Below are 26,253 nucleotides of genomic sequence, written 5' to 3'. Positions count from 1 at the left end.
AAATAATGATATCTATCAAGATTATAATTATAATGATTGAAAGGGTATGATTATTTAAAATGGGTAGAAATAATACTTCTTGTTACTTCATACCCTTTGAGTGTGAGTGAGTGAATGTATATGTTTGATTTTTTATGTGACTAACGAAGGTATATATAATAATCCCAAAAAAAACGTTTCTCATTAAAGATGGTCTTAGACTGTGGGGTGTGGCGACGATTTTGCCGTTGGTATTCCGACGTGGCATGCATTGTCGACAGCAAACACTACCCCATGATCATATTTGTTGTCGACTAGGTTTGGGTGACATACGTTTTTCGTTTCTCTCTCCTTTGTTGTGTTGAGAATTAACTTATATTAAGGATTTTTATTTTCTCATTTAAAATATATTAAGTGTTTTTTTTTTGGTTTATAAACAAAAGAATATAAACAATTTGATTTATCTACGTGTAAGTTCAAATAAGACAAATACTGAAAAATTGAACGGCAAACTCAATGTAATTTTATTGTTATTTTTTTTTTAGTTTTTCTAAAATGTAATTTTCATTTTTTGATGGTTAATGAAATTTATGTTTTATTTTAGTGTTATTAATGGTTTTTTATTAAATGTTTAGATTTTTTTAATTTGCTAAACGAAGTTCATAGGCAAGAACATCACTATACACCAACTCATAGGCAAATATTGACAATAATAACAAATGCTATATAACACTAAATTTTTTAATAAACAAAAATATCACCATACCTTTTGATCGTTACGGGTGCTAAGACACCATACCATATGGGATAGCCTAGTGAAACTGTCAAAGGGAGCAAGTCGGGTACATACCGAATAAAGTACAAGTCCTCAAAGTTATCATTACTCCACCTAATTATTCTAGCTTTGGGGAAAAATGATTCACCTCCTAATTGTTGTCATTTCATGGCCCACGTTACCAAATTCAAGAACAATGTACAGATTTTGGTGCATATTGTACAAGTCAATAAAGCATCTTTAGAAAAAAGGATTCACCTTAATTAATGTCGTTTCATGGTAGAAAAAGAACAGTGGAATTGGAATCATAAGGTTGTCAATCTTGGATTCCAGAAAGGAGTTGATTATTCTAATGTCCCCACTAACAGCTGGTTTACAATCAAGAATATCAAAATCAACATCTAATCTTCTAATATAAAGGTACCACATTTTCTTATTGTGAAGTCTTTCTTGAAAATCAATTTGCTCCCCCTTGATTATGACACCTCTTAAAGAAAAATCACCATCAAAAATTCATAAAAAAATCATATTTTCTTGTGGGGTGGCCCAAAACCTTGAGAAAATGTTCAAATTTTTTAATGGGGTCTCGACAAAATATCTCAAGTTGTTAGAAATTATTCGCGTAATCTAGGGATCTTTTTCAGGCGTTTATGTCGGAAATCGATGAAAGATTTGCACAAAATAAAAGACCAGTCAATTTCTCATTGATTTTGATTAATAATATCAGTGTCATACTCTTCATTATTTTTTATATATATATTGGAGTCTACATCCTCTTTATAACTGCTATTTTACAGAGAAAACTATAGATTGCACATATATCTTATAGTGTATCACAGTCAGCATCTAGTTTCTAAATGACTTTAACACCAAACGACTTTATCACCTTTTAGTCTGTATGTCTCTATATATTTTGGAATCTACCCTATCAATATAATTTTTTTTTTCTTGCTAATAGATTTGTTTCCATTAGAGCTCGAACCCACATAAAAGTTGATTACTTGGAAATAGATATAAAAAAATATATAAACAAAAATAATGATTAGATATATTAGAATGTTAAAGAAAATATATGAATGAAAACAAGGTTGCACCCTCTTCCTATCAACCCTTACACCATGTTACAACATCTTACATACTTTAAACCCCAACCCTCCTCCAAATTTATAGAAATTAGTTCTAGGATTATACAAACAAATTCTTGTAAAAATAAGATATCAATTGAAGACACATATATATATCTCTTCTTCCTTTCTCTATACAAATGCTCTTCTTGCTTTAGGAGCCTAAATAGTTATATCAATGAATTCGGTATCATAGCTCAACTTTCATTTGACCTCCACCCATTGTTCCTACAATTCGGAAAATTCATAAGTTAGATTAAATTTTTAATTTTAAATGTTAGTTGACTTTTTTATAAAAAAAGTCAACTCACCATGAAAGCTTTGTACTTGATTTTGGCCAAACCCCATTTGTACAACACTCTGAAGATCATTTTCCCAGAACGCATTTGCCTGAAATCAATCGATTTTTTTAAAAAACAAAAACTTTACAAAATAATTTATTTTGTTCAAATCAGAAATAGTAAATTACTTCGCCAAAACCATCTGACTTCATGTTTGAATTACGATGCATCATTGCCATCAAAGGGTGTTCTTGTCCATCGGGAATCATTCCATAAAATGGCTGGACTGATGCGTCAATATGATTCATGACGTTTGACATGGATGCCCTTTGGAAAGTCTGAAAAATAGATAGAAAAGTATGGGAAATTACTAAAATGCCCCTTGATGAGATAGTTGGATATATTATGAAATTGAAAAGCGCTTACGTCTTTGGATAGAAGAGCTTCCATGTTCATATCTGTTCTTGGATTAACGGTTGCCAATTTCATTGACAAGAACTATTAAAAAGAAAATCGATATATTAATATTTATATAATTAAGAAAATTAATATATTTTTTATTTGAATTAGTCTGTATGTACCTCAACTTGTCTCTGCAATGATTGTACGTAATTTATAATCTCATCCAGCATTACAGCCTTTCCTGTCACCTTTAATTAAAAATAAAAAAATAAAAATCTCAAATTACAAACAATTTGTAAAAAATTTCAATGTATAATAAATAAATAAATGATTTTTTTTTTCTTTTTACCTTGTTGCAACCAGGAACAAGATCTTGAAGGAACTTCATCCTCTCACTTATCTTCTCTCTTCTGACCTAAAATTTCCAAAATAGAATGTCAATTGGTTTCATGACATAAAAGAAAAGAATGGAATGGAATTGAAACGAATGGAATGGAATTGACATACCCTTTCAGCAAGACTGTGACTATCGGTAGCTTGACCTCTTCTTGCTCGGACATGAATGTAGTCCTTCGGTGGCTCTGGTAGTTTTGCTGTTTCCTTCGTTTGCTTCTGATTCCCATTCCCATTCCCTTCTACCTTTTCCTTTTCCTTTTCCTTTTCTTTTTCTGTAGCATTACCTTCTTCATCCGACCTGCTTCTTTTTGCATCTGATTCCTCTTTTTCTTGTTCTACCACAGTCTGAAACAGAACAAAAAAAAGGTCTTTAATTTACAGAATTTCTTAAATATCAAAATTGGTTGTCGTGAAAGAGAAGAATTGAATGAATTTACCGTGGTGTCTTTTGTAGATTGAGCGCTGAATTGGGTTTCTTTTCCTTTCCCCTTCGGAATTGCCTTTCTCTTTCTGCCATTGGAACTGGTATGTTGACCTTTAATTCCGGTTTCCCCACCAGGGATCTGTTCGGATAAGGATGATTCCTCCATGGAATTATCCAATTCCTTGTTTTCTGAAGTCAACGACATGGATAACCTGCTGAATTTCTTATCAGAAGCCGGAATTGGAGTTCCAGTTCCTTCTTCTTGAATTCCCACGAACTGAGATCCAGTAGTCTTGAACGACTGATTACTTGACACTCTTGACAATTTTCCTGATTCCACCATATGGGGGAATTCGGATTCTTTCACCCCAAAATTCTTCCCACCAAAGCAAGAGAATCTGGCTGCTCTCTCGACAAATCCAGGATCTGCAGGGAAAGGGGCCAATGGTAATTGATGATTCCTGGGAATTGGCAAATTCCCTTGAATCTGATGATGATCCATTATTGACAAATTGAGCTTCGGTGGCGAATTCAATGGAGTATTGTAGCATGACGTGTTGGCGCTATTGTTTCCTTGTATACAAGACTGAGGTGAAATCTCCCCAGAATTACATATGCTTCCTAATCTACCAATCAATTCCCTGAGCACCACGTTCTCACCTCCACAACTCGGAATTGGGATTCCAGGATGCGAATTCACTGGAGATGAGACAATGGAACTCAAGGCAGATTCAAAGGGATCGCTCTGATCCATTGAATTATCCCAATTGCGATTGAAAAAGCAATTGGGAATCTGTTCGGAGCTACAATTCATTTCGCTAACTTGACTTTCAATTTCCATTCCGAAGACTGAATTCCAGGCGTGTGGAATCCCATTACCTTCAGTGCTAAAGAAGCTATCTTTTTCCATATTTGAAATAAGTGATCTGAATTTGTGATTGGTATTATCAAAATCCCAAAATGGGTGTCTGATTTTGGGGGAATTAAGAAAGGGAGATTGGAAACTTAATAATGTTGTTGGTTCTTGGAAGTCACTCAAGTCGAGTATGTGAAAGATAAAGGGGTTGTGTTGGAGAGCAGTTGGGTAATAACAGAAAAGCAGAAAGAAAAAAAAGGGGAAGAAAGTTGGAAAAAGATGGGGAAGGAAAGTGAAGAGGAAGCAATAAACAAAAGATTAAAAAAATAAAGAAGATGTCCCTTTCAACTTTCTTTTTTATTCAAATATAATAGGGTTAATGATATTACTAGCTAACAAAATATTTGAGATTTGTTTATCAATCATGCAAGGATTAATTATATTCGATAAAGCTCTAAACATTAAAAAAGTTTTAATGTTTGCAATATAAATACGACATCTTAAGTGGCTCCAACATGTCATTTTAATTTTTTTTCTAATGACATATAACACTAACACATTACTTGTAAAAAAATATTTAGCAATCAAAGTTTTGATTGGGTCCAATGCAACAACAAATATTATGGGTGACAATCATGTAGTGTTCGGGTTAACATGTCATAAAAACTAAAACCGGACTTATATAAATATATATGTCGTCTTGCTCAAAGTTAACTCGGAATATTCTTAACATGTTAACCTGCATAACTCATTTAATTATACGAGTTTGTAGGTTCGTGGGGTCATATCCGTGTTCATAAGTCAGATTCAAGTTCACTAATCATGGGAAAAAAATCTAAATTTACGTATGTACTTGTTAGTCATACTCTTTAATTTATGTAATACATATATTTTTTACTTTTTTTTAAAACTAATAAAATAAGCGGGTTCATGGATCAACCCGAAAAATTATTTGCAAACCCAAAAACCATCTGTATAATAAATGGGTTGGTGAGTCAGAAAGCTCAACCCAACCCTTTTTAGGCTGGGCGGATTCGTGGCATCATCTGCCGAACGCCACATCAGAAAAATGGGGGGAAGAAGCTCGGAAGAAGAAGAGACGGAGAATAGGAGGGGTGATCAGCCGAGTGAGGAAGAAGGATGAGACTCGACACATTTATATCGAGTTTGACCACTCAACTCATATATTTCCCCTTTTTTAATCTAATAAAATAAGCGGGTTCATGGATCAACCCGAAAAATTATTTGCAAACCCAAAAACGACCTACATAATAACTGGGTTGGCTAGTCAGAAAACTCAACCCAACCATGTTTAGACTAGGCGAAGTCATGAAAGCATCTGTCGAGCGCCACATTAGAAAAATGGGGGGAAGAAGCTCGGGAGAAAAAGAGAGGGAGAGGAGGAGGGGCGGTCTGCCGAGTGAGGAAGAAAAAAGGAGGAAGAGGGGAGGAAGAAGAATGAGGACACATTTCTATCGATTTTAGCTACTCAACTCGTCATGCCGAGTTGGTGGCCTAGTGTTCACCAAGTCCAAATCAGGTTTTGCTGAGGAAGACTGAAGCCACTCCGACAAACCTTATATTTATGTCGGGTTCGTAGCTGGTCACAGGTCTTGTCATGAATTGTTGCAATGCTAATCATCAATAAAATACATCTCTTCTTGATTAGTAACTTTAATACCATCACAATCTCATAAGAAAACTTTAGGCTAAGAATATCACATGACACCCTATTAAGCCCATGCATGATATGTACACATCACCTCCGTTTCAAGAATAAAAATACAAACAAATGGGTATTTTTGTAGGTTTTGGACATCTAAAAATTACGACGTTTGATAATTTTCCTATAACAAACCGGATAAATAACTTCATATATAAATTTAATCATAAAACAAATTATATTTAATCATAAAATAAAATACATATCATAACCAAATAAATTATATCAGATTGTTTACATTTATATTTAATATAACAAAATTTAAATGTAAAAAAAGAAAATTATATTTAATCATACATTATATATATCATAAAATTTATATTTATATTTATATCATAAAATAAAATTTATATTTATATGTAGGATAAATTGTATTTAATCATAAATGTTTAGGGTTTTATTAAACCTACTAGTTTATAACCCGTGAAAACCACGGTTATAAAATTAATTAAACTTTTATATTAAAAAATCAAAATTATTAAACAATTATTTTAAATAAATTATTACTTAAGAGATATTTTTTACTTATATAAAATTATAATCGTTGATTTAAATAATTACGTGAATTTATATCACCTTATAATTTGTATTAATTTTATTTTATTTTTTAATTTAATGTTATTAACTTAATATAATTAGAGTGAGAAAATTTAAAATGAAGAATCAATTAATAAGTTGACAATTGGCATGATATGTGACATATAATATTAATAAGGAATTCTAATAATGTGATACTTGTCAATAAGTAAATAAACCTATTTTTTTATTAGAATAAGAAAATTTAGAATTTTGATTACTAAATATAAGAAACTTTCAAACAAATTCTTATCGTTATTTTCATTAAATAATAATAATAATAATAATAATAATAATAATAATAATAATAAACTGTCATGTAGGATTTTATATGGGCATAAAATATGTTAAACCGATTACAACATGTTATGCGGTCAACATTTTTATTTTTATTGTTTATGTTTAGTATGAACTTAATTAGAACTTAGGTGAATAAATATAAAAAATTTCAGAGAATTTCTGAAAATAATTTTGTTTAGAAAAATTGTTGAAATAATATATTTTTACTCCTTATATATTCTTAAAAAATCTCAGATTAATTATTTACATTATTTGTATTTCTACAAAAATTGGATTGAATAGTACATTTTTAATCCGTATTAATTATAGAATATAATATTTAAAATTAAAAAAAAAAAAAGAAGACATTTGATAAGAACCAGTAAGTCAAAGTCAATTTCTTTCGTAAAACTAAATATGTTATTTAATAATTAATAATAAAATTATAATATTTATTTTGTAAAATTGATTTCAAATATATTTATTTTAGAAAAACAGACAACTATTTCGTAAATAATAGTATCATATAATTATCATTCAGTTTAACAAATTAAAATCAAGATAAACATACTCAATCAGTGAAGAGACTAAAAGAGGTCATGGTTTACGAATCAATAATCAATTATTAAAACTTCGATTAATAATTCAGTTGATACTTGATATGGTTTAAAAACATAAATGTCCTTTTCAATAAAAATTCAGCAATTATGTTTATATATTTGGTATATTATTAACTCCAAACGCACAATGTTTTTCGCATATTTAGAATTTACATATCCAATTTTGGTTTTTCAGTTTAAAATTTTTAATATGAAACATTTTTATACAATTTTATTGGTTATCTATTTTTTCTTAAAAAAGCGAAACAGTTTTATTGATTTTTAAGTTAAAAATTGACTCACCAATACACCAACAACTTAAAATTTTACTATTTCATTCATCTTTCTTTCAATACAATTTTATTTCTTACCTGGAGACACAAAATGTTTCCAAAATTGTAATCATTTTACTGGTAAAGAGAAACAGCCGTATATTTGAATCATTTTATATGGGTCCCATATATATATATATATATATATATATATATATATATATATATATATATATATATATATATATATATATATATATATATATATATATATATATATATATATATATATATATATATATATATATATGACAAAACTTCAAAAATGGTCTCTGTGGTTTCCGAAAATATCAAGTTTAATCCCTAAGTTTAAAAAACATCACAGATGGTCCCTGTGGTTTCAAAACTTTTAACAAATGGTCATTCCGTCTAACTCCGTCAGCTTTCTACCGTTAAGTGAGGGCATTTTCGTCATTTCAATACACAGGGACCATTTATGAGGTTTTCTCTATTTAAATATATATATATATATATATATATATATATATATATATATATAATTATTTAACTAAAGGGCCCCACCCCTCTCTCTCTCTCTCTCTCTCTCTCTCTCTCTTTCTCTCTCTCAATGTGATGAAGAACACAAGTCATGGCGGCGTGGAATTAGTGGCGACGTTGTTGCTCTTGCTTATGTTAAACCGGATCGTCCTTACTTCGTTCATCAAAGGTTGTTCACCGCCTTTTATGACATATATTGTTTGTTCATCGGGAGTTTGAAGAATCTTTGCTCCCAAATCAAACAATACAAACTGTGAAAGAACACCAACGAAGCCATGTTCGTGATCGAAGCTTATCGGACGCTACGAGGCCATGGGCCTTACCCCGCCGATCAGGTCATCAAAGATCTTGAAGGAAGTTTCGCATTTGTTGTCTACGATAGTAAATCCGGAACTGTTTTCACTGTACTAGTAAACTTCCATATTCATAGCTCACAAGACTCCGTTTTTCTTTTTACTTTGTTTCACCTACCAACTGTTTGTGAAAATGCCTAAATGAAAAAATATATATATAATTACAGGGTTCAGATGGAGGAGTAAAGTTGTATTGGGGAATAGTTGCAGATGAATACCATGGAAACACTAAAATGGAAGGGATTAAACATTTCACAGGAAGAAGACGGGCCTTTGTTCAAACTGAATCCGGATGTGTCTTAGGAATGGAGCTAGATCAAAGTGATAATGCTTATACAGTCAAAAGAAGGTTACAAATAGCTCTCAGTCTCCCAATTGAAAAAAGTTCTTTAACTTTGGAGACATGGTTTTAAAAATCGTGATTAGATAAAAGGGAAGTGGGGGGATTTTTTTTGGAGGAAGAAGAAGAATGGAGAAGAAGAGAGAAAGGGTAAGAGACGAACGAAGAAAGAGAAATGGGGGAGGGATTAGGGGTGACCAGACAGATGAAGCTTTTGAGTTTTCTTGGGATGAACACACATTGAGAGAGAGAGAGAGAGAGAGAGAGAGAGATGGGTGGGACCCCTTGCATATTTATTTATTTATTTTTTAAAAAAAGCAATAGAAAACCTCAAAAATAGTCCATGGGTAGTGAAACGACAAAAAATACCTCTTACTTAACGGTCAAAAGCTAACGGAGTAAGCCGGAAGGACCAAATGTTAAAAGTTTTGAAACCACATGGACCATCTGTGAGGTTTTTTGAACTTAGGGATTAAACTTGATATTTTCGAAAACCACAGGTACCATTTTTGAAGTTTTTTTCTCTCTCTCTCTCTCTCTCTCTCTCTCTCTATATATATATATATATATATATATATATATATATATATATATATATAAAGGGTTAGGTTCATGTGAGACGGTCTAATTTTGTAAGACCATGAGACGCAATCCTAGCCACTCATTTGGTAGATAAAAAAACATTTTTAAAATGCGAAATAATTGAAAATTTTCAAAAAAAAAAAATTCAAATATTATTTTCGGAATTTATAGTTTCCAAAAAAAAATAAAAAAATAAAAAAAAATACATTTTTCTACATATTCTAGTACAATATTAGAATATTCTACATATCTGACAAATCTAGTAGAATATTCTAACATTTTAAAAATCACATTATAATATTTACAGTTTGATATTCTATTAGAATATTTCACGTATTTTTCAAAAACACGGTGATTTTTTTTATATTTTTAGGTAATTAAATTTCCGAAAAAAAATAATTAAAAAAAGAATTTTTGGATTTTTCCTTTTATTTTGCATTTTAAAATTATTTTTAGATTTGGTCTCACGGTCTTATAAAATTAGAATGATTTCAAATGAACCTGAACCTATATATATATATATATATATATATATATATATATATATATATATATATATATATATATAGAGAGAGAGAGAGAGAGAGATAGAGAGTCAAGATCAAATAAGAAAGAAAATTTGGTAGGAAGGTATGAAATTATATATATATATATATATATATATATATATATATATATATATATATATATATATATATATATTAACTATGTTATTAAGCATATTGAATTTTTTCTTGAAATTTAAGAGCTAGATGTTTGATAACTTAATGTATAAATTTCTTATGCACAAATCATTCATTTTTTTATTAACAAAAATAATTATGGTAAAGAATAATCAACGAAAATATTTAAGAAAAGAAACATCAATTAAATTTTGTTTCTTTTTAATATGGATATAAAATTATATGAAAAGGTCAACCATCAAAATTATATAAGTGGACTAAAAAGTAATAAAGCTAAGATATTTTATCGTTTCACATTGTTGTCACTTGATTCACCACACTTCACGATTTCATGTTCTTTTAACATATTTCAGCTTCAGTTTTAGTATTTTAGTTTAGTTTTTCTTTCTTATTCATCTTTGAAATCGAAACTTCACAGCGAGGATTTCTTGTAGATTTCGAAGGGTGTTTTAGGTTTTAGAGGTGGGATTATCACATAATGATGGGTCTCTATATCCTTGATTTTCTATTAATTATTTCTATCATGACTAAGCATTCTTTTTATTCATGATTTTCCATATACCTTTGTATATTTTAAGGTTTTGACATTGAAAAATTGTGCATTTGTATTCTTGAATTTCTATATGTTTGTGTATACATTAAATTTGTATATGGTGGGCATATTCTTTTCTCTTGAATGAATTTTATAGAAAACTTGAAGTGGATTTTTAATAAACTACATCAGTATTAAAACAATAGATATTATATATTATCTTCTGCAAAGTATTGATAGGTTGGTCAGTTCAAGCTCCTAAAAAACAAGGATCTCTTTTTATTCATAAAATATAATTATTCTTGGTTGTTACATTTAAGCCTATGTATTTTTTTGAAACCCTTTTTTTTTCAGGTTGTTCAATATCAAGAATATGTGTGCCATGAAACTTATTTCGGTTTATCTATTTTTATTAATAAGAAAAATTACTTTTCGTTATCACTGTAATTCCACATAACTTTTTCATAAATTGGTTCGTTTCAGGTTCTCACAATTCCTTTTTAGGTATATGATGAATGAAGAAAATAACATGTTTTGAGTTTTGATTTCTTAGTTTTGCTATTTTTGGTCAAGACTACAAGAGTTGCTTGTGATTTTACCGTTGATCGGAGGCAATAAAATATAGTCTGTTTCCAACCCTAATTTCTAATCTTCTTTGTTTGTTCTATTTACGGCTCTCATGTTGTATTAATTTCAAACAATTTAACCAGTTGTGCACGACAACCTCCATGTCCAACTTAGCTGTAAAATTTCACCACCTAATTTATAGAATTTGTATTTGATTGAATGTTAATTTGAAAATCTCATATAGATTGTGCATGGTGCAAGACTGAGTTGTTCAGCTACTAAATCTTATTAAATTTCCATGTATGGTTAATTATTAACTTACATTGATCATCTTTGCCACATAACATTACATAAAGTATTTTCTATACCCTAGGTGAAAACCTAAAATAGATAAATATGTTTTTTTTAAGAATTTGTATATGTGTTGGTTTCGTTGTTGAAAGTGTAAATACAATATAACAAACTACATATTTCACAATAATATTCATAATGCAGAAAATAAAGAACGTATGGAAAGAAAAATTGTACCCCAATTTAAAGTGGTTCAAACTCGATGAAAAGCAGTTTTCGTATCATCTCGAGTGACTTCTTCCTCTAGATAACAAATTCACTTAGAACCATTTTGTTAAGTAATACATAACAAAACAAGATGCCTTATGTTTAGTGTGTATTCGACTACTGGTAATTGGAAAAAAAAAATGCATTTTTTTCCGCCCTGTTCTTTCTATCTCTCATCGTTCTAAGAGATATGAGTTTCATTCTCATCTATACTATTTAAAATAGTCCAAGATAAATTGTCAAAGATGAAACTTTCAAAACATTCTCTGAAAAACTACGATTTTCGATTAATTTCAATCATCTTCTTAAGACTCGAAGTGGAGAAGCATGAATTTTTTCGAATATACCACCCAAAAAAAATTTAGCCATTTAAACAATAAAATATCATTTACTGGAAAAAAATTCGTCGAAACAGTAATAATTGTTGTTGCCGCTTTGCGCGGATGCACACCTAGTGTGTGTGTGTGTATATATATATATATATATATATATATATATATATATATATATATATATATATATATATATATATTGCATAGTATGCCCCAAATATTCTGTATTATTGCCTCCATAGTAGTTCGTCTCTAAAGTTCATCACCCATATTCGATAGGAGGAAATTTTTATGGATAATTCATTGATGTATCTTTGGGATTTTAGTGAGCATATTGATCGGTCATATTCAACCTCTTAATCTTTTTGGCATTATAAATAATTATTGAAAATCAAGATAAACAAGTTGGGCCATCTTTTCAGCAAATTAATTGCTTTAAATCTACAAAACAATTTACTATGTCTTAAATCATTGTTTATTTAAAAATAATCCATTATTTATATAAAACCAATGATCTTGGATACAATGATTCAAACTTCCTTTTCTACCAAAACTATCATAAATGATCTTTCATTATTTCATTGGACCCACGTAAATCTCCAATATTTCCATTTTTACCCTTAAGAGTATCTCCAAAGCATCACTATTTTCTGAATTAATTTCCCATCAAATGCTTCCATATTTATGCAATTATTAAAAAATTCATATATATATATATATATATATATATATATATATATATATATATATATATATATATATATATATATATATATATAGGTTTATATGTAGATTGACATCTATTGTGCGGACGTGTGGACAGTACTATTCTGTAAGAATGACAAAGAAAACATATTAAATAATATAAATACGTTCAATCTTACATAACTATTGTCATTCTCACTAATTAAATCGTTTATAAGGTTATTATAGACTTATTATTATTATTCTCATTCTGTCAGAATGTTTATTGAGTCGTATTCTGTAAGAATGAAAATGAGGGGAAAACGATGTGTAGAAACAAAAATGTATAAGAATTAGTGAGAATTCATGAAATGGCGATAGTTGTATAATATTAAACGTAGTCAAATTACTAAACAACTTATTCTCTTAGTAATTTTCATAGAATAACACCGGTCACACAATAATTGTCCATTCATATTCTAACACACACACACATATATATATATATATATATATATATATATATATATATATATATATATATATATATATATATATATAAAATAAAAAAGAATGAAAATGCAAGAAAAGTAACTTGGGGAACAATAAATGATTAATTCTTTACTTGTGTTTATAAATATTGTAATCTTTCGCTAATAGATCCACTAGTATAAATTAAGTAACCGGATGTTTTTGGAGGAAGTAGGAACCACAAACTAATTTATTTTTAACTTGACTTTTCAATTGAGATAATCATTTTTTACCCTTAGATCAAAAATTCTTTAATAAATTAAGTAATAAGTGATAAATGGTTTAATTCAGATTAAACTACATTTACAAAAAAACAACGTTTCTTAATTTTTAATTGTAGTTTATGTTGAATAAATTTGTTGGGTGTATTTGTCAAGTTTTTAAAAACTTTTTGTTTTTAGAATTTAACAAAAAATTTGATTTAAACCAAAAGTTTTGTTTAAGAATACAAATTTTTAGTTTTTAGTTTAAATAAACAATTTCAAATTTAGAAGCTACTTTATTTAATAAAATTATCGGATTTTTTAATCAATTTTGCAGGATTGTCCTTAAAAATATATTTTTATATTTATCTTTTTCAAATAATAGTCATTTTATGTATTTTACATATTTCTAAAGCTTCCGGTTCATTTTGACAAATATTCTTATAATAAATAAGGGAAAATGACACAAATACCCTACGACTTTTTTAAGGTTAACCATGTAAGTCTTAAACTTATTTGGTGTCTTTATGAGGGAACGAAGTAGTGCGGAACCTGTCTTTTTAGTCATCTTCACCGGTTTTATTGACACAGACAAAACTTGGGCCCATCTATTGTTCAATCATCTTCCTTTGTGTTAACTCCAAACCTATGTACAATGTAAACAACTGAATCTCTTATTTCTTTGTTTTTTTGTATATAATTATTTTCTTTTGTGGAATTTTTTATTCGATCGAACAATATAAACTACTGTTCAATCGTCACATATGCTAAATTGGAGAAGATTTTCGGAAAATTTTGGGAGGATTCGTTCTAATAACAGTAAGGGTTTCGGTTTTGTTCAATTTGATTAAGAGGAATCTACTAATGATGCTCTTACTCCCCTAGACGGAACCACATTTGAAGGAAAGATTATGTATATTTTTGAACTATTCCACTATTTCTTCTCAATTTATTATTTGAATTCTTTACTTCCGTTCTTTCTGTTCATTAAAATCTTCTTGCATTTATCACCATTACTCTCTCTCTCTCTCTCTCTAGATCTCTCTATGTAACATTTGTAGATTGCGATGGATCTGAAGAGTTGCATGACTAATGTTTTGATCATCTTCCTCCTAATTGCAGTGCCTGGTTTCACCAAAGTTTTGCTTGATGAACCTTCATTTCTCTCTATTTTGTTCGTGACATCAAAACAAGAAATCGAAGTTTGTTGGTATTCTCTGTTTTCATTTAGACTTCCTGATTTTTTTATAAGCTATTTAACAAATTAAACCATCAATGACTAATGATTCATATGATTTTCTGCTTGATTAAGCCGACCTAGAGACTTAATTCATGGAATTGCACGTCTCTTCTGACTTTTATGCTCAAATCGATTTTATGGTTTCCATAAATCTACCTCGTAGGTATTTTAATTATGATTTTGGATGTACAGTTTCTTATAAACTTGAATATGAGCTAATCTGGCTCTACTTACTATCGCAATGTGATGTAATTTGCTTTTCATAAATCGTAATTCATCCGAGTCATATGATCCAACTGTTGGATATAGTGTCTAAGTCCATAACTATATTTGATATGTACTTGACCCGACCCGACATGGTCCATTTGTAGGGCTGTTCACTATTCGGATAAAACCGAATTATCCAATTGGACTATTTGGTTCGGATATTCGGATTTTTGGATTGGTTTTCAACAAAACCGAATTATTATTTTGGATTTCGGATTGGTTTTGGTTTAAAAAATAAGAACCGAATAGTCCAAAAAAACCGAATAAACATTTATTATTTATCTATTTATAATATATATCTATAGTTATTTATTAATTTTGTAATTTATTTTTTCAAATAGGTATAAAACGTTTCACCCGATAAAAAAAAACATTAATATGATTTTCTCTCAAAAGTTTTGTATCTATAAAATACTTAACTATAATATATCTTCTTATTAATTGTTTATAAATTTCAAATCACAACTAAATTATTTGTTTTTGCTTCTTGTGTAAAGTTGAGTAATATATGTCGTTTTAAAATGTTTCGATTTTTGAAAACCGAATTATAAAAGCCGATCCAACCGAATTGTAATTGGATCGGATCGGATCGGATATGAATTTAGTTTGGACAATTCGGATCCATGTTTTGAAAACCGAAATCAATATGGATTTACTTGATTGGATGGATCAAACCGATCCATCCAAACGAACACCCCTATCCATTTGGGTTCCACTTCACTCGAACAATTTATGGATAATCTTTTGAGAATAGTATAAGTTATGATTTATTAATATATTATAAGTTCTAATATATTAATATAAAATCATATTATTTAATTAGTATTGATCTATAATTAATCTAGAATTAATTTAGAGATCAAAAGTATTACTAATTAAATATGGGCTCTTTTATTTATATAGTGTGGGCTAATGCTTATTTGGAATGGGCTAGGCTTGCATGGAAAGTCCATGGATACTCCATGGAGCTTTAACCCATTGATCTCATGGAAATGAAAAGACATGGGTATTAGGGTTTACATGGATGTAACCCTAATCCACCACACTATATAAAGGAGGCTTTGGTTCTTGAAATCACACTAGTTGTGGTGAGTAAAGTAAGAGGGCCGATTTCAAGAAAGGTTATTACTATTCTCTCAAAGTTCCAAGTTTGCGGTGATTTGTGATTTCCATTTGAGGCATCCACACTATTGGTGCTAGGCTCGAAAACTCCAAGCAATCAACTACAACTACAAGGTAAGTAATTCTACTAGCGTTATTTGATTCAAGTTCCCCATGCCATGCTTGATAGGATAAGAACCTTGGAAAAATAATTATTTGCATGTATCTTAGTCAAACATAGATCCAAGGTTTCTAGGGTTGCATGTACACCATAGGAGTGTTAGAATGCTCAAAACCCATCAGTGGTATCAGAGCATATACTTGTTTACTTGATACTTGATGCAAATAGCTTAAAAATCGAATTTTTTTGTTCACTGCCGTATGAACTCGCCGAGTCCATGGGGGAACTCGACGAGTCCATGAAGAAATGCATGCTACTCGTCGAGTCTGTTCATGCACTCGACGAGTAGAGGCTGCAGTGTCTAATTTTTCGAGTTTAACTGCTGGAAATGGACTAGAAACATTTCCCTAAACTATTTTGGTGTTATAAAACCTGTTTTAGATGGTGTAATGTTTATGGTAATCCATTTACAATGGCTATTATAAAAAATTACAAGTTTTATGAGTTACTTATGATTCTTGAAATGTTCATATTCATGTTCTTGAACTTATGAAGATTAGATGATCATAAGAATTGTTTGGAACCTACTTGGTAGTTTAATTCATGGTCATTATGTGTTTTAATCGAGTCCATAACTTGTCCTCAAGTTATGGAAAACCAAAGGTCACACTTTAATAAAATCCATTAAAAGAACACAAGAGTTAGAAAAATGAAAAGTCTTCATTTTAATACTCAATTAAATTCATAAGTTATAAGAAATGAAAAGTTTTGAAAGTTTACAAAACTTGCCCTCAAGTTTTGGAACAAGTAAAGTCATGATTAAAACTTTAGTTCCAACCTTTAGAATTTTAAAAAGTTAAAATTCAACCATTATACTTTATAATATTATAAGTTAATAATATATATATATATATATATATATATATATATATATATATATATATATATATATATATATATATATATATATATATATATATAAGATCAAGTTGTCTTACCGCTAGTACGCCTCATTCACGAAGTCGGTCTATAAGTTGGGGTATAAGGTTGTTACCTATAAAATGCCAACTTAATGGGTGTCCACTCTCACCCACCGCTTCCTTGATCGGTGTAGGGTCGTTAGCCGAACGGGTAGGACAAGGACTTATAAATTCTCATTAAAAGTATAATGATAATACTAAAGTACCTAAACTTTATTGAATTCCCAATCTTAGTCATTTTAGGAAAATGTGAATAAGGTGCTAATCCATGTGTAACATCCCAAAAACACAGTCTGAAAATTTCATTTTAAATTAGTAATAAAACCATATTCATCAAACGTCATATAAGAATCATAAACAATGTATCTCAAAATATCTTAACAACTGTCAAATATATCAGAGTATAAACATCCCAGGCTGAACAAATGGTGTGTGCAATGCAATCTTCCCGAGCTCCTCTTTTGAAAACTGAGTACCTGAAACCAAAACAGAAACCGTAAGCATGAAGCTTAGTGAGCTCCCCCAAACTACCACATACCATACAATAACATATAAAGCACATATTGGGCCTTGCCCACTGCATCGGACCGTAATCCGGAAACTGCATCGGACCAAAGTCCGGAAACTAACCAGGGCCTTGCCCTCTGCATCGAACCAAAGTCCGGAAACTGCATCGGACCGAAGTCCGGAACTAACTGCATCAGACCGAAGTCCGGAACTGACTGCATCGGACCGAAGTCCGGAACTAACTAAACATAACTTAGCATAAACATATCAACTAGCATGAACACATATACTGCATACTGCATCGGACCAGGGTCCGGAACACATAACACAAAACATGCTTGAATCACAAAGACATCAAGCAATCTAACTACTACATCGGACCGAGGTCCGGAACTACTGCTAACTAAACGGGTCGACATTGTAGCCGTAGACCCGTTCCTACTAGAACGAAAATCACCTCACACTGCTGAAGTCCCGTAGACACAACCTCATACTTCTGAAGTCCCATAGACACAATCTCATACTGCTGAAGTCCCGCAGACTCAACCTTAGCTGCTGGATGACAAATTCCCGAACTGTCAACACCAAAATAACACCCAATTAAAAAATTGGGTTCTAACACATAACTATAAATACATACTTTGGGTAATTACTACATTACCCCTAGCTTGGCTTACCCAAGCCCAAGGTCCAATCCATAGGCCCAAAGTCAACTAGGGATCAAATCCCAACATATGGCCCAATTTTCCAGATTGGGCCCAAACCTTTACATGGACTTCCCTTAAGGCCTAATTGCTCAATCCGGTCCAACATGTCTCATTCTAAGGGCCCAATATCATACAACCATCTAGGCCCAAACTATGGCCCATCTATGGCCCAATTTTCTAAATTGGGCCCAATCCTTCATATGGGCCTTACCCTAGAGCCCAACTAATTACTCTAGTCCATTCGATTATTCTTGGATGGCCCAACACAAAGCCCAATTGAATATTAGGGTTTTCTCACTTAGTCCATTAAGGACTTAATCCATTAAGTCCTTTACTCTACTAGATAATTGGTATGGAGAAATTTGGGCTTAATATACAATCCATTCTCAATGGCCCAAAAATGGGTCCAATAAGTCTAAGGCCCAATACTCATAATTAGGGTTTTCCACCCAAACATGGCCCAATAGGCCCAAAACCAATCTCTAAGCCCATTAGGGTTTGCTAGCGGGGCACCACCCACTACCACATCGGGTAGTGGTGGTCGATGGCGGCTCGCGGCGGCGGCCACCACCTTACGGTGGTGGTTTGAGTTTCTTTTTCATTAATCTTTTGGAACTTACAATTACAATGCTTTATCCAAAATAATCCACACACTCACTAACACACACACTAACTAATTAGCACACACACACACAACCACACCATGGTGGCCGGTGGCGCTGCTTAGCGGCAGCCACCACCTCACAGTGGTGGTGGATTTCTTGATTTATCCGGCCAGCAAAAACCCAATCATTCGTCACTGAAATAACACACACCCACCCCTAAGCTCAGAAAGTAACACAGCCACTACCTGGCAGCGCTCGACGGTAACAACGATGGTCTTGGGGTGGCAGTGGCGTTTGGCAGCAGCTCCCGACGACAGCCACCATGGCTGGCTGCCATGGTGGTCCTCTTGCGTTCTCAAGCCAACCCTTCACCCACACATCTCTCCGGCGACCACTAAAACAAGCACAAAAACGACATTGGATGAGATTCAAACACACACACAAAACACACACATGAAAACCACGCCGTCGACTGCCCTCGTCCGGAGATAAAGTTGTTACACTCGGTGGCTCGGCTGGTCAGAAAAGCGCAACCAAATGGCGACTGGAAAACTCACACCCGGCGATGGGAGTTGCTTCCTCAAACCACGACAGTAGCACTGGCAGTCGAGCTTGTCATCGTCGGCAACGAAGGTGGCAGATGGAACAGGGCTTCTACGGTGATGACGGCGTCGGCTAACCCGACTGATCGGAACGGTAAACGAAGGGAGGGGGCAGCTGATTCCACACATGGCGCTTGAACTCTCCCATTAGGGCTAGGGTTCACATAAGGGTTATATACCCGGTACCCCTCTAAACTCCTTTCCATAATGGCATAATCGACCCCTCCTTCCCTCTTTTCTCTCAAAATGAGTCCATAATTTACCCATTTAACCCTGGCTTTGGAAATATCTTTCAATTTAAATCCAACATATTCCAAACAACCCCTGACTTCAAGAATCTCTTCATAATAGGTCCTGAAATTACCATTCAGCCCCCTAAGCCTTCAAATCTTTTCAAATTAATTCACAATAATTACCACGGAGCCCTTGCCTTCATAATTATTTACGAAACTAACCCAAAACTTAAATTTTAACCCCCACCTTCTATAATTATGACCTTTAACTCCTCAAAATTAACGCCTTGATCAATTATGATTCATTTTAGGGCTTCTATACATTTATTTATTTATTTTATAAATGGGGTGTTACAACTCTCCCCCGCTTAAATTAGATTTCGTCCTCGAAATCACTCCTTATCATACCTTACACTCTAACCAGTCAAGTAAGAATGTCACCATCCTGGGCGCACCCTAACCTTCTTAGGGTACCTGTGACCAATCGTCACAAAGCCCTAACATCTGCAGTCGAACTAATCCCCGCAACAAGATCACATCTATTCATTTGAATTCTAATGTATCGAGATGGTCTGGATCCCTGACCGACCACTCTTATTGACTCATTATTGTTGAATCCCGTGGTGGGTGACTAAAAATTACTCAGCAATCTGATATGCTTATCGTACATGAGATCCTCAAATACCATTACTGTTGGAGACCCAAAACTGTCTGTAACATTAATCTGCCTGAAAACACTGAACTGCCTGAAACACTGACTGCCTGAACCCTGAACTGCCTGAACACTGAACTGCCTGAACACTGAACTGCCGGAATCACTGAATTGCCTGAAACATTGAAATGTCTGAACACTGAACTGCCCGAAACACCGAACTATCCGAACACTGAACTACCTAAACACTGAACTGCCGGAAACTGTATGCTGCCACATAGCTGCTTCCCGACATCTACCGAGACCTTCCTGGTCTCAACTGATTCGCCAATTATCCGAAGTACCGGGTTCTGGCCCGGTTGCAGAGCCAAAGGACTCCCACTTAGTTGCCTCACACAACTTCTAAACAAATTCATTCTCTAGAACTAGTTGCCACTATTTACCATGCCACTGAGGCTCTAATTACTTTCTGATCTAACTGATCGAGTCCATACGTCGAATCCTGACGTCACCAAACCCAAGGCTAAAAGAGATTGCTACATGACCAATTGTAGCCTTATATAACAAGCAACCTGAAGCAATCCATTGCTTCCTCTATCTCAGAACTGCAGTGGCGTTCCTACAGTCTTATCATTGGCTCAACTAGATCTAATCCATCTAGATAATTTCGAAATCCAATCCATGGATTTCCATATCCTTACTGCTACACCCGAACTGGTGGGTACTACTGTCCTTCCCGCGTCCTAACAACGCACTCACGCTATCTATCAACCTAGTGAATGCTACGGCTACACCCGCAGACTTACAACACTCTATCACTATCTGGCTGCTAGTGAATGCTACGGCTACATCCGCAGACTTACAACACTCTAACACTATCTGGCTGCTAGTGAATGCTATGGCTACACCCGCAGACTTACAACACTCTAACACTATCTGGATGGTAGTGAATGCTACGGCTACACCCGTAGACTTACAACACTCTAACACTATCTGGCTGCTAGTGAATGCTACAGCTACACCCGCAGACTTACAACACTCTAACACTATCTGGCTGCTAGTGAATGCTACGGCTACACCCGCAGACTTACAACACTCACCATACTGGATCGAACACGCGCTTGACCCGCACTTAACTAAACTCCTGTCCTGACTGGAATCCCCAACCTGATTCCCTAAGGCTTGCTTGCAAACATTGCGGGAACGCGATCTCCTTATTGGCAAGTTTTTCCGAACTTCCATCTCACACTATCCGCAAACCATATAGTCGCTTGGGTTGTCATCCTTCCTAACAAGGATGTGAAACTTATCCCGGTTTCTAAACTACTCCTACACCTGAATCCTTGGATGATTCTCCCCTACTTTGATTCAACTAACGTATTACATCACACAATATTGGAAGGATTCTCAATCCTTCTTACCATTCTATGCCCAATCTGCTGAAAACCACGCTTACCATTGCTAGTGATTCAATACTAGCCAATCCAAAAGAACACACTACCTCCAAGAACCTGAATAAATTTCTGGTAATAACCCGCTAGACCTAGGAAACTCCGACTCTCAATTGGAGACCTTAGAATTTCCCACTGCATCACAGCCTCTATCTTGGCCGGAACGACTAAAATACCCTTCCGATTGACAAGGTGCCCAAGAAATTGCACCTCGCACAACCAGACTTCACATTTGGAGGACCTTGCAAAAGGTCATTCCATCCTCAAAGTCTCTAGCACCTCCCTCAGGTGCTTCTAGTGCTGCTCCCCAGTCTTGAAATAAACCTAAATGACATTGTACTCTCCCAATCCCGTAATTGGGGAAATGATCCTTTGCTATACGCTAGTAATTCTCGGTATGTAATTGGCATACGCCATTTCTTGGAAGTATAATTCAAACACAAACGGAGGATAACCCAGAGTCACACTTACTCAACCCCTGGAACGAAAGACTCTATCGTGCAGTTTCCCACATGTGCTATACTGAATCTAACCCTACTGGTCTCTCAAAACCTGATCCAAAATCTAGGGTCCCTGCCCGAGACACCTCAATATAAGCAATTGATCTGATTCCCTCTTACCATTGTGCTCCAAGTCCATATTTCATTCTCAAGCTCTAGAAGTCATATCATTTAGGGTCTTTCACCCCCGAGATACTCACGATCTCCCTGCTATCACTCTACAGTATGTTTTGATAACTTACCTTCTTCATTTCCTCGTCTGCTTCATATTGTGGTACCTTATAAGCTCTTTCCTGAGACTTGACAGTAAGCTCTGCCATAGTCTCAGTCGTCTGGTGGAGATCTAAGAACTCTTGCGCCACTGCTGCGCCTCAATCTCCTGGGCACACTCTGCCCAGAATCTAGTCTAAAAGTCATCCAATGACATAGCATCAACTGCTTCATCAACCCACTCACTACCAACCTCTTCCTATCAATCTCGTGCTCTGTCCCTCAGGTGACAGGAAGCAAGTCAGATCTTGTCTCCTTTCGAGACGTTTTCTACGAAAAATGTTGGCGACATATGCCACTCATCTGCTACTAACAATGGGGTCCCTAACCCCCATGATAATCTGAAGCTTTACAAACTCTGAATTCCTGAGACATCAATGTACAGGTCCCTATCATGTCTGCAACCTCAATGTAGAAAGCGCTCGGCCTCTCATCACAAATCTCTATAATGCCCTCCTTGATCATAATGAGGATCACTGGATTCTGGTCAATGGTACTGCGTATAATCTCATATGGAATGAACTCTCTCATTTGATCATCGAGTTGCTTGGCTATAGAGTCCGAGCCTGATCCCTCGTCGACACCAGAACTACTATCTGGTCTACCACGTAGCGTCACTATATCGGCAATACACCATCACCAACATCACAATGCTTATCAAAACTCGAGGGATCTCACACACTACAATTTCCCTGGTCTTATCTCAGCCTTCCTTGATTTGAGTACAGATCCTCTACTTTCAGTAGTACGGAACCATACTACCTTCCACATCTATCCGTACTTTCCTCAAGAACTGCCTCGACTCCACCAAGTCACTACTACTGCTACTGATCTCTGCTACTACCATCCTAGGCTTACCCTAGGGAAATCTCTGACCCAAACCAGTCCTCAGCTGCTGAAGGCCTCCTTGTAATGCCAATTAGCCATCACCTGATTACCATGTGACGAGGCTCAGATAATCCTTCGAGTAAAAGACTCGTCCCTACAACGGTTGGACTCAAACAAGAGCTGCGCAATAGGGCCAAATCCAGCACACTGAGATTATTCAACCCTGATCACATGTGACGTGACGTATTCACCTAATGACTAACTCCCATCACTTAGAGTCCCACAAAGCATGAAGCAAGCAGCATTCAGACACAGGAGACTACTCAGCAATTCTATCCTCATAACAAGAAACTGTACTAGCATACAATGCTAAGTTCACACTATCAGGCATAACCTACACAGGCTATCCTACCGCTGTCTACTCAATACTAGCATGCAATTCTCATAAAACTAAAACACATATAGCAGGCGCATAAGGCATCCTCCTAGATCCTTAGTCCAATTCTAGCATGTTGTTCTACTGAAATTGGAACTGATAAACATAACATGAACTTGTATGGCTAATTTGGGAGTACTTACTTGAGGTCGGATGATTGCATGCACCACACCCTTTTTCTCTTTTCAAAATTCTTTTCACTTTTTCTAAAACTCTTTTCTTTATACTTTTTCTAAAATTGTTTTCTTTCTCAAAGTTCTTTTGTAACCATGGTTTTTCTCTTGCAAACTTTATACCACTTCCTTAGTTTGAGTTCAGACACACCCGAAGTGTGCCCGAATCCCTCAAACCAAGGCTCTGATACCAACTTGTAACATCCCAAAACCACAGTCTGAAAATTTCGTTTTAAATTAGTAATAAAACCATATTCATCAAACGTCATATAAGAATCATAAACAATGTATCTGAAAATATCTTAACAACTATCAAATATATCAGAGTATAAACATCCCAGGCTGAACAAATGGTGCGTGCACTGCAATCTTCCCGAGCTCCTCTTTTGAAAACTGAGTACCTGAAACCAAAACTGAAACCGTAAGCACGAAGCTTAGTGAGCTCCCCCAAACTACCACATACCATACAATAACATATAAAGCACATATTGGGCCTTGCCCACTGCATCGGACCGTAATCCAGAAACTGCATCGGACCGAAGTCCGGAAACTAACCAAGGCCTTGTCCTCTGCATTGGACCGAAGTCCAAAACTAACCAGGGCCTTGCCCTCTGCATCGGACAGAAGTCCGAAAACTGCATCGGATCAAAGTCCGGAACTAACTGCATCAGACCGAAGTCCGGAACTGAATGCATCGGACTGAAGTCCGGAACTGACTAAACATATCATAGCATAAACATATCAACTAGCATGAACACATATACTGCATACTGCATCGGACCAGGGTCCGGAACACATAACACAAAACATGCTTGAATCACAAAGACATCAAGCAATCTAACTACTGCATCGGACCGAGGTCCGGAACTACTGCTAACTAAACGGGCCGACATTATAGTCGTAGACCCGTTCCTACTGGAACAAAACTCACCTCACATTGCTGAAGTCCCGTAGAAACAATCTCATACTGCTGAAGTCCCGTAGACACAATCTCATACTACTAAAGTCCTGCAGACTCAACCTTAGCTGCTGGATGACAGATTCCCTAACCGTCAACACCAAAATAACACCCAATTAATAATTAGGTTCTAACACATAACTATAAATACATACTTTGGGTAATAACTACATTACCCCTAGCTTGGCTTATTCAAGCCCAAGGTCCAATCCATAGGCCCAAAGTCAACTAGGGATCAAATCCCAACATATGGCCCAATTTTCCAGATTGGGCCCAAACCTTTACATGGACTTCCCTTAAGGCCTAATTGCTCAGTCCGGTCCAACATGACTCATTCTAAGGGCCCAATATCATACAACCATCTAGGCCAAAACTATGGCCCATGGCCCAATTTTCCAAATTGGGCCCAATCCTTCATATGGGCCTTACCCTAGAGTCCAACTAATTACTCTAGTCCATTTGATTATTCTTGGATGGCCCAACACAAAGCCCAATTGAATATTAGGGTTTTCTCACTTAGCCCATTAAGGACTTAATCCATTAAGTCCTTTACTCTACTAGATAATTGGTATGGAGAAATTTGGGCTTAATATACAATCCAATCTCAATGGCCCAAAAATGGGTCCAATAAGTCTAAGGCCCAATACTCATAATTAGGGTTTTCCACCCAAACATGACCCAATTGGCCCAAAACCAATCTCTAAGCCCATTAGGGTTTGCTAGTGGGGCACCACCCACTACCACCTCGGGTAGTGGTGGTCGATGGCGGCTCACGGCGGCGGCCACCACCTTACGGTGGTGGTTTGAGTTTCTTTTTCATTAATATTTTGGAACTTACAATTACAATGCTTTATCCAAAATAATCCACACACTCACTAACACACACACACACACACTAACTAATTCACACACTAATTAACACACACACACACACACAGCCACACCATGGTGGCCGGCGACGGTGCTTAGCGGCAGCCACCACCTCACGGTGGTGGTGGTGGCTTTCTTGATTT

General features: G+C 34.4%; 1 protein-coding gene across 1 annotated transcript; it reads right to left on the bottom strand.

Annotated features, from left to right (window-relative positions):
* Nucleotides 1–1,780: 1,780 nt before the first annotated feature.
* LOC145094822 (transcription factor bHLH62-like) lies at nt 1,781–4,530 on the bottom strand. Its single transcript, XM_079032847.1, has 8 exons — nt 3,395–4,530; nt 3,069–3,302; nt 2,911–2,976; nt 2,741–2,809; nt 2,586–2,657; nt 2,348–2,497; nt 2,190–2,268; nt 1,781–2,106 (listed from the first exon to the last, which is right to left on the bottom strand). The coding sequence occupies exons 1-8, from the start codon at nt 4,289–4,291 to the stop codon at nt 2,069–2,071; spliced, it is 1,605 nt and encodes a 534-aa protein (XP_078888973.1). The 5' UTR covers nt 4,292–4,530; the 3' UTR covers nt 1,781–2,068.
* Nucleotides 4,531–26,253: the final 21,723 nt, after the last annotated feature.

Source organism: Lactuca serriola, chromosome 1 (genome assembly GCF_051521515.1).
Source record: "Lactuca serriola cultivar US96UC23 chromosome 1, Lser_US96UC23_V15, whole genome shotgun sequence".
Taxonomy (NCBI): Eukaryota; Viridiplantae; Streptophyta; class Magnoliopsida; order Asterales; family Asteraceae; genus Lactuca; species Lactuca serriola.
The sequence above is the reverse complement of the archived record's forward strand: the minus strand, read 5'-3'. Positions and strand labels throughout refer to the sequence as shown.

Bases quoted from the DNA above. Each gene is read 5' to 3' on its own strand.
- LOC145094822 (XM_079032847.1), bottom strand. From the start codon at position 4,291: ATGGAAAAAGATAGCTTCTTTAGCACTGAAGGTAATGGGATTCCACAC. The intron at 3,303-3,394 runs GTAAATTCATTC...GTTCTGTTTCAG, and splicing joins AATCTACAAAAGACACCACG to ACTGTGGTAGAACAAGAAAA. The intron at 2,269-2,347 runs GTAATTTACTAT...GATTGATTTCAG, and splicing joins AGTCAGATGGTTTTGGCGAA to GCAAATGCGTTCTGGGAAAA.